The 11052-nt window shown below is 32.9% G+C and overlaps 1 protein-coding gene across 1 annotated transcript; it reads right to left on the bottom strand.

Annotated features, from left to right (window-relative positions):
* Window positions 1–4723: 4723 nt before the first annotated feature.
* LOC106471469 (surfeit locus protein 1-like) lies at window positions 4724–10813 on the bottom strand (the record flags this gene model as incomplete). Its single annotated transcript, XM_022400080.1, has 4 exons — window positions 4724–4983; window positions 6650–6731; window positions 9247–9361; window positions 10706–10813. Coding segments are annotated over 4 exons (375 nt in total), but the record flags the coding sequence as incomplete, so codon positions are not given.
* Window positions 10814–11052: the final 239 nt, after the last annotated feature.

Raw genomic sequence — 11052 nt, forward strand, 5'->3', positions numbered from 1 at the left:
CAGACGTAGTACCTGCTGCTTTTCGTTTCTCAAAAACGCCGCCGCTCGTTTCTTGCTCGTCGGGATAGAACGTAATGTATCGTTGTTTTCCAGTCTGTCGTGAGAGGGCAGTCAAACCAATTTGCACAATCTTCCTGCACGAAAGCCTATAGGGATTTCGAAACCTATAACAATAGCACCACGTTTCTTTCATTACAGGTAAATTTATGAGCTTGTCTAATGATTATTACAGAATTTATATTCACTTTTTTCTTCTGATAATTATGAAAAATATCATTCCATCCTAAAAAAAAATCTCAAAGATTCTGTTTAATTTTAATCAAGTTTTTAGTCTCCAAGAATACCCGGACGTTATACAACTGTTTTAGAAGACTTTATTATATAGTATTTTCAACAAAACGTTTATTATTTAACAAAACAAAAAACAAACAACAACATGTAATTTAATATGGAGGCCACATAATATTTTACATTAAAACGTCATCTGCAAATATATTTCAATTAACTAAAAATATCAAACATTCCTTATAATAGAAAATCTGTCTTTTTGGTCCTCCTTCATACGAAGCGTGAAAGAAAAGATCGCTCAGGTTTATTTTTCTTAGTTTGTTGAATTTTGCGCAAAGCCACACGAGGGGTATCTGTGACAGCCGTCTATAACTTAGACTAGAGGGAAGGCAGCTAGTCAACACCACTCACCGCCAACTCCTTTACTAACAAATAATGGGATTGATCGTCACATTATAATGCCCCCACGTGTGAAAGAATGAGCATTCGAACCCGCGAGTTAAGTGCCCTAACCACCATCGTATTTCGATATGCGTGGTGGGCAAAACACAGGTAGCCTTGAGTTTAAGAACAAACAAGTCAATAAAAATAAGATCTGAACAACTTGGTTTTCTGGAAAAATAAATACAGTTTTTGGTTGTTGGATTTCGCACACAGCTACATTAGGGCTATCTATGATAGTCGTCCTTAACTGTTAAGTTATTGAGAGAATGCAGATAGTAAACAACATCCACTAAATAGTGGAACTTGACTGTCACTCTTATAACATATCCACCGCCCTCCAGTTTGCAGAACACTATTATTAATTTGGAGCTGGTAACGACGCGAAACCATAAACCCTAACCAATGGACCTTGTATGAAGAGGTTTCAGTTTCTTCTAAAAGAAATGATGGGCAGTATATATTGTGTAACGAGACATGTTTGACCCAAAGTAAGAAAATTACCCAGAAAATCGGCAATTAGCTTCTTAACCAATAGTAAATGATTTCATTAGCCTCTTAACCAATAGTAAATGATTTCATTAGCCTCTTAACCAATAGTAAATGATTTTATTAGCTTTTTAACCAACAGTAAATGATTTCATTAGCCTCTTAACCAATAGTAAATGATTTCATTAGCCTCTTAACCAATAGTAAATGATTTCATTAGCTTCTTAACCAATAGTAAATGATTTCATTAGCTTCTTAACTAATAGTAAATGATTTCATTAGCTTCTTAACCAATAGTAAATGATTTCATTAGCCTTTTAACCAATAGTAAATGATTTCATTAGCTTCTTATCCAATAGTAAATTATTTCATTAGCATCTTAACCAATGGTAAATGATTTCAAGTTAATTATGTATGGATTTTAAGCGTTTATCGCCGATATAAAGTTAGTCAGCAAGGAATCCCACATAACTATCTTTCATAAAGCACATTCATGAACATACACTGAAACAATGCAACTTCCCCTTAAACACGCGGACAACAACGGACCAAGTATTTCGTCCATCACGAATGTCATTAATCATCCATCCTTGAAGAAATCAAAAATGTAAATCCACACTTTAGTTTACAGGATAACAACTCATTCCACAACCTATCTACACAATTCAGTTTCTGATAAAACTATTTACATATTTTACTACACCTGAACACACAAATGTATTTTATATATTAACAAATTAAATGTTTTCAATTAATTAAATTAAATGTTTTCAATTAATTAAATTAAATGTTTAGTTTGGCAAGTAGCATCATAATGCCTTTCCACCACCCCTGTAAAATACACAAATAAATTAAAAATAAACGCAATCTAAACATTTTTCCAAGATGTTGGAATTTGATCTCAATATCAACTAAAACTCGTATATTCTCCAGGGAGAGATCGTGATGAGTTTCTACGTTACGACAGATAACGTATTAGCTAGAAAATAAAATAAAAAGACACGTCTTTAGTCTCTAAAATAAAAGTGTGTTCAGTCGGTAGTTGACCTCAACAAGCTTTGTAACAAAGGCACAATAAAACGTCTTTTGGACTTTTTTGTGACCTTGAACTTACTTGCTTAACTCTTTGATCACTAACATGGTTACAGTACGTAAACTAATTTAGTGTTGTTTCTTAGTAAATGTGCACCATTTTATTATCCAAGATAAGTTATAAATCAGTAAATCTCTGTAAAAATTCCTTGCGATGAAAAAAAAGAGGCAGTGAAAAAATGTACCAATTTTGGCCACATATATATATATATAAACACATGTAGGCTTCAGTTTGGTAACAGAGGTTTACTAAACACAAACAATCCTGTCAATAAGAATCAAAAATACGAATCTGGTCTTTCTGTAACCTTGAACTCTGTGTACACAATTTCATTCAACTGACACTGGCAATAAAAAATTGATATTTTTGTAACCTTGAACAGTTCTTATTGTTTCTGTCACAATACTCTGATGAACATACAGGCAGCACAGGCTTTTATTGCAATTTTAAAGAATTCCTCTTTAAACAGTGCAATCCACATTGGTTATGTAAGAATAAATACCAATAACTTCCTTGCAGTAACCTCTTTATGTATAATAGGAGTAACTGTAACAGTACATTAGACAGTAGAAAAAAAATGTGGTCGTAATTAAAGATTTCTATATTTACAATCTGGTATCACACCTTCAGAATTATCAACAAAACGTTCGAAGGACTCTGTAAACTTTGATTTTTAACTCCAATGATGAAGTATAATTAATTTGTAATTATCATGTAAATTTATGTGTTAAAGGTTGCTAAACCACACTTCATACAAATTGTCTTTAGCAGCAAGACAATTAAAATGCTGGGACTATTTTTTTTTTATATCCTTTTTTTTTCTATTAAGAGGATTTAAAATAAACTTAACTGTTTTCAAATTGCAATTACTTTCTGATAAAACAAGAACTAGAAATTAAAACCTACAATGAATTCAACCAGTTACAAAATATTCAATAAAAAAAAAGTTGGTTTAATTTTTGGAGATAAAACCTTTTACGAGCAAAGTTAACATTTTCTATGCAAGCTTTTGTGTACTGGAGTCTTGTAGAGTATATAAAATCATTACAGCTATCTTCTGTGATCAAGTTTCCTGCTTTTTATACTTATTTAATCATTGGTAAACTTTTATATAGTCACGGTTTAGTTACATAAAAAAAAACTGAAGTTGTAGTGTATATACAAATCATGAAACATATGTTTATTGTTTTGTTTGTTTGTTTGAAGTTAAGCACAAAGCTACTACACAATGGGCTATCTGTGCTCTGCCCACCACGTGTATCGAAACCCGGTTTCTACCGTTGTAAGTCCGCAGACATACTGCTGTGCCACTGGGGGGCGATACGTTTATTTGAAGTACATTGTTTTTATCAAATAACTCCACATTTGATATGTATATAACACTTTTAATGATTAACTGCATATTTTTAATTCAATATTCATGAGGGTTCTGATACCAAAACAAAGACAAAACAACTAAAAAAAAACTATGTACTGAAAGTTTTCATTTTCCAAACGTGTAATGGTTCTCATCATACCACTGATCAACTAACGAGTCAAACACTACTTCAATCTGGTATATAAAATTTATTCACTAGAGCTTATAAAGTTCAAAAAACCAAATTCATGGAACAAGATTGTTCTACATTTAAAAGAACTTATATGTATCTGTACAAACAAATACCTTTCCCCAAAGTATCCATTGATTACAGTTATTTAAAGAATATAACCAATACCATATACAATGTAGTATTTTTTTTTATTCAGAATAACACCACGTGAAATAATGGCTGGAGACGGCTTGAATGGGCAATGAAGAAAAACTTTAATATAAGTTTAACATAACAGCAAGTTGTCTCCAGCCATTATTAGTCTCAAAGTTGGTTCCTCGTCATCGAATCTAAACACTATGTGCACTCTAAGGGTTTCTTTGTTACTAGTTTTTGTAGAGTACAATACTAGTTATATGAAGTATCATCAAAATAATATAAAATAAACTTTTTTTATTTTGTGGGTAAACAATTTAAACTTTGGTGATTGGATGAGTTTCACTATTCACAGAATATTCAGGAAAACGTTTTCCTAATACAGAAATGAACTTTCTCAGCAAAAAAACATGTATATTCCCTATAATCAAGTAATCTAACAGTAACCAATTTATCTTTACTTGTAAAACAGACACGTCCCATCCATTAGAGTATCAATCATCTATTAAAACATCTTTATACCGTTAACGATGTCGATGTAACAAGTGCAGAACACTGTAACACATCTCTAGTTTTTGTAGGCTCAGTTTTAACCATCTTAAAACAAACTTATATTCATCAGTACAAAAAAAAAATACATGATAAACTGTTGAGATTTTGCTTTCAAGACGTGATATCCAAAAATTGAATTTAATTACAATTTGTTTGAGGTGAAATTTAAGATTTGATATTTTGGTTCTCTGTTCTTAAAATGAAATTAGAAAAAACATATTAGTAACTTGAAAAGGCAAAAAAAAAAATATAAATTAATAAAGACCAAGAATTAATACAAACTAAATCTTTAAGCTCAACATACTATTTAAATGCAGCATTATGTTTATTTAAATATACACCATTTCTCTATTAGATGTACTGTTTCACATGAGAGGTAAGCCTCGCACAAATCTTCTGTACCACATAAAGGATGTTAGAGCTGACAAGGAATACCTGTTGGAAGAAACAAATTTCTTTTGAATCATATATTACTTTTCATGTAACAAACAATAGTTAATTGTTTTGTTTTGAGTTTACTTACTGATTACGTATATATTTTATTACAAGTTACAGCTTTTACAGTAAGTAAGATTTGCATTTAGAACAGGTACGACGTTTCGATCACTGGTGCAATCATTCACTTGTGTACTTGAGAATGATCGCACCGGTGATCGAAACATCGTAGCTGGTCTTAAAACAAATTTTACTTGCTGTAAAAGCTGTAATTTGTAATAAAAAAAAAGTTAATTTTCACGTTTAAAAACAAAGAGAGAATAATACACAAGCATATCTGTATTTCTTTTGTAAAACTGATTTTAATTCAACAACACTGAAGACAAGATTAGTGTACACAGTACAAGCAACCAAGTCCAGAAGCTGAGAACACAGATAGAGATAGTATAATGTACCACAGTTTGCAGAGGTATAAGTTAAAGTAGAACTCATTAGAGGAGATACTGGAAAAGATATTACTTTTACCAATCTATATATTTTGTGTTCTAACTTATGAATAGGTGATTCTTATTATTTGTTTTTTAATATATATATATATATATATATATATATATCTGTATCAAAACAACTGTATCCAAATGCTTCAACACATAGAATGCATAGAAGCATCTTCACAAAGCATATATGTGAGCTACTACTAGGTTTTCCATACAAAGGGAAAACAAATTTACTGTATGTTAAAGCATTTCAAATACCAATACTTAACAAGAGCAAACTGTGTTTATGAAACACCAATGCCCCCTCCCCCCAACTTTGACCGTCAAGAGTTAATCGGGTGTAGAGATTTGTACGTAGCACTTGTATAAGTTTGGTCAAAATATATTCATTCCAACCTTGAGATATTCTGTCCACAAGACCAGGATGGATCCTCAAATGGACAGGGTCAACCAATATATTCCATTCTGCTTCACAGTGGGATCATAATTATTATAACATTAGCATATGGTGACCATCAAAAATAAATACGTAAATTCAGGTACTCTTTTAATTTATTGTTTTGTATCTCGATAAACATTTGTTTTCGGCTGCTCTATTTGTATTGTCCTGCACTTCGACTCTACGGCTAAACAGCAATGTGTTGTGGCAAATTTATTTCATATGTCAGAGTTCTCTAAAGTTACACAGTCAGAGCTGTTTAATGGAGTTTACTTGGTCATAAGACATTCCTCAGGAAAATTTTGCTTATACACAGTTATAAAGATGTTGCATTGTTCAACAAACAATAAACCTACAACAGTACTTGAAGCTGACAAATAGTGTTTGTACGTTGTGATGTATACTCTATTCTTTAATGTTACTGTCATTAACAGTATTGGTTAGAATGTTCAATATATCTAGGTTTATCGTTCTTTTAAAAATTTTTTTACTATTGGTTAATACTGGTAGCTTAGTATTTGAATTTAGGACTAACCTAAATCTTCTGAGCTGGTCGAACCTTACGACATATTATTGGATTTATAGCTAAGTAAGAATGTTGGAACAGTATATTTAATTGTCTAGGCTCACTAGTGGTTTTTTTGTTTATTTCTGATCTAAGTAGGTAGCTTACTCTGATCAACAATCGTGACCAACTACAATATTAAAAGCCTAACCAGTTTACACTTACCACGTGAGGATGTAGGAAAAATGTTCATTTCTTAATGATACTTTAGTTTGTCCACCAATTGGACCTCCTGGAACAGAGCTCTCTGTAATTAAATAACACAAAGAATAGAACATGAACCTATTATAATAATACTCAGTTTTTGTTTGTCCTGAACCTTACTATCTAACTGGACATGTGTACGCACTTCATTTCAAGGATGTAAACAAAAGGCGGACGTAAATATACTTTAGTAGACGTTTTTTAATATAACACTAAGTTTATTTGTTGATAGTATTAAGTACATTAAAGTTTAACCCTAACTAAACTAAAGAAAAAAAAATGTACAGAAATTACAGTGTTAATTTATTTTTTTTTGGTTATAATCCATCTAACTACTGTTAGGCCTAAGACAAGTGGATATTTTGGTGTCTGTGGTTAGAACTGTTTTACATTATTCTAGAAATCCTGTAAATAAAGAAGTATTGTTGCAATAAAGATACTAATTTGACTACAAATGTTTTACAGGTCTCTGTGAGAGAGAAAGAACCAATTAGTTGAATCAGTTACCAATCTTTACAGTTTACATTTAGAATGTTCAGTAATTTTAAATGGAAAAACATAGTCACATATTTGAAACATAAATAAAGCCTTAAAGAATATGCACACACACACACAAATGCAAGTTTTTGTCTTCGGTGATTAAACAAATTAAAGACAAAAAATAACATTACAACTACAGTAAGCCAAAATGTGTATTATATATATATATATGTATGTATGTATGTGTAATGTTCTTCAAGCTAACTAAGCCATTCTGTCATTCTTAAAACTTATTTTCGATACAGGCTTTCAAACTGAGTGATACACCTAAAGAAGAGTTCTTCCACAGTGAGAACTGATCTGGTAGCTTAACTGACTAAGAAATCTACCCTGTAAACAAAGTCTCATGTTCACTTCATCTTAAATTTTCTTCTTTCAGAAGAACTACAGGCAACGTGCTACTCTTTAACATTTATTCTTCACTACATTTGAAATAAAACCATGTTTCTTCATATCTTGGTTACTTTTTAGAAACCAACCAACAATGTTTACATGTTTGTTATCCTTGACTCGAGGGAAAGTTTCTGATGGAATCTGGTTTGTAGTGAAATTGACGACTTGTCAATCAAAACAACCTCAGTAACGGCTTTTTAATATTCAATTATACATACAGTTTCTGCTGAAGTTGTCAAGAACTACAGGATCAAAGCTACGTCTGTTAGAATCCAGCTAACTTATAAGGGGTGGGCGTGTTTCATAAATATAAATATGTATAATTCATGATGTGATCCCCTCGTGGAAGGACTTATAGGTGTATCCGTACCAAACGTGGTATGCCAGCAAGGCGTATAATTCATGATGTGATTCCCTCGTGGAAGGACTTATAGGTGTATCCGTACCAAACGTGGTATGCCAGCAAGGCGTATAATTCATGATGTGATCCCCTCGTGGAAGGACTTATAGGTGTATCCGTACCAAACGTGGTATGCCAGCGAGGCGTATAATTCATGATGTGATTCCCTCGTGGAAGGACTTATAGGTGTATCCGTACCAAACGTGGTATGCCAGCAAGGCGTATAATTCATGATGTGATCCCCTCGTGGAAGGACTTATAGGTGTATCCGTACCGAACGTGGTATGCCAGCAAGGCTGTCATATTCGACATTATAGAAATAGTTTCTGAGAAGAAATTGCAACAAAAGAGTAAACCACTGTTACCACTTCTACAATACATTCACACTATTAGTATTGCATCTTTGAAATATTTTTATTCTACTGCTACAAAATTTTGAAGGAACGATAGCAGGCAGAATTTCCCATTATCGTTCACTTACACCTAAATCACAACGACGTATGGCATATATAAATATCTTCCATTTTAAATGTGTTCCCCACGTTACTTCTATAACACAATTCACCAGTGTCTCGTAATCTTGAGTTTATGATGGATGTAACATTTTCGTAACTCATTACATTTTTAGTTTGTTTGTTTGGAATTTCGCGTAAAGCTACACGAGGGCTATCTATGCTAGCCGTCCGTAATTTAGTAGTGTAAGACTAGAGGGAAGGCAGCTAGTCATCACCACCCACCGCCAACTCTTGGGCTACTCTTTTTACCAACGAATAGTGGGATTGACTGTCACATTATAATGCCTCTACAGCTGAAAAGGCGAGCATGTTCGGTGTGATGGGGATTCGAACCAGTTTTACCAACGAATAGTGGGATTGACCATCACATTATAATGCCCCCACGGCTGAAAGGGCAAGCATGAACATGACTGGGATTCGAACCCGCAACCCCCAGATTGCGAGTCGAGTGCCCTAACCACCTGGCCATGCCGGGCCTTACATCTTTAGTAAGGCAGTAAAATTGTGATTTTCTGAAAGAGTAACATATACACAGAATTGTGTGGCAACTTACACGGAAATAAAAAAAAACAAATATATTTTTTAAATGTTAAAATACATCACTACTAACAGTAGATACTGCTATAATACTTCTTGTCAAAGAGGAAGGGTTAAACATGACCTCACCTTAATGCTCCTTTATCTTCACTTGAATATTACCAGATACTCACCATCAGTGGCATCTAGAAACACTGGAGCTGTCCCGCAGAATCTAGCCATGTTATCAACGTCTCGGTAATGGTAAAACCTACTGTTAGGATCATTCTTAGCCCCAAAGGGGGCACGCTAAAAGAAAATAAGATAGTTAAAAGCAAGGTAGACAAATTCTGTCAGTATAATCAAAAGCACACTTGTACTATATTAAACACATTCTATTTAGCACACTTGCACTATATTAAACACATTTTACTTCAAACTGACAGTTGCTGAGATAAATGTAATATTAGTACAAAATATTTTAGTATTATTGGAATTTTTACAGTTGCCTCAGGCCTCAAATATTTCTGGAATGGCCATCTTTCCCCATAGGACAAGTAACCTAAAACGTTTACTTGCCCCACACACATACATATCATAAAATGAAGAAAACATAGTTAATTGCACATGTGCCAGACACACAGAGCAATTGAATGGATTACAAGATGATCAGTTTTATAAACAACTGTAAAAAACTGTCAATTTTGTAACCTATTCATTCTTTTCTACAGTCTATGTTAAAATTTAGTTCATAAACTTCATTGTTTTTCTCATTTACTTTTTTGATTGACTTAGAAAATTCTGTACTCTCTGGTATATTTATCGCGCTTTCATGTTCCACACACAGATCATGTTTCCTATTTTTATCGTGATATTTTAACGATTCTTTCCTAAAATTTTCCTTAATAACCAAGTTTGATCCTTTCTCTGAGATTGCTGGGCATTTGCAACATACTTTTCAAATTAACACCCTGGGCTCTTTAGCACACTCGGCCCATTCAAACCCTGCTAACAATGTCTTCTGAATACTTCTTTTCCTTTTTAAAGAATAACATTTCTTCTGTTGAAGTTTTCTTTTTATCTACCTGTTCTTCTGACTTCTCTTATTTCTTTAAATTTTCTTTCTCCCCAACCCATTGTCCACTACTGAAATAATTTTGTGTGTCTAACATTTTCCGAGGTCATAATAAAATGATAAAACTTAGGATGCAAATTTTATTCTTTGCAACAGTTTTTGAACGTTTTAAACTCATCTCGACTAAAAAATTTTTTCATCAGAGGTCCCAGCAATTGCTCAAGAAATGAATAAGTAACAAAAACAGTAACAGTTTAATGATAAACAGAAAGAAACCGAGGTATTTATTGAAGTCTGCCCCTTTAATTTTAGTGAAATAACTTTAACCAATCAAAATAATGTACTCATGTTAGACGATAACTGCATGAAAAAATAAAACTTGCCCTTATTCGTCCACTACCCCTTATATACGAGAGACAAGTGGAATTATCGAAGACTGCTTACACACAGTTAAAAAATATTGAACAACTTGAACTAAGTGAAAAATCACGTCACTTTTTTGATATGCCAATCTAGGTAATTTATTAAGTTTCTATCATGATTATATTTAATAAAAGAAACTATGTATAAGAATTTACCTTTTCAGAATTCCGAACTATACCCACTATTTCAACTTCGCCTTCCACCTGTAACAGAGGAAAAAGTTGAAAACTTGGAAGACAAAAAATAAACAGGAAAAATCTTGATTATAGGGTGGTCATAAATTATTGAGTTATTTTATCAACTGAATAGTATGAGAACTCGTAAATTAAACAGTTGCAGTTTGTGGAGACGAACACCTCAGATAGCCCTTGAGTAGTTTTGTGTAAAATTCAACAATACCTCAGGTTTGTTCATGACCGGTGGCACTGTTAATACACCTCGAGATGGGTAACATTCATGGTTCGAGAGAACCATATACGCATCAGCATCCCTGGAGTAATCA

Source organism: Limulus polyphemus, unplaced genomic scaffold (assembly GCF_000517525.1).
Source record: "Limulus polyphemus unplaced genomic scaffold, Limulus_polyphemus-2.1.2 Scaffold4640, whole genome shotgun sequence".
In the NCBI taxonomy this organism is placed as follows: Eukaryota; Metazoa; Arthropoda; class Merostomata; order Xiphosura; family Limulidae; genus Limulus; species Limulus polyphemus.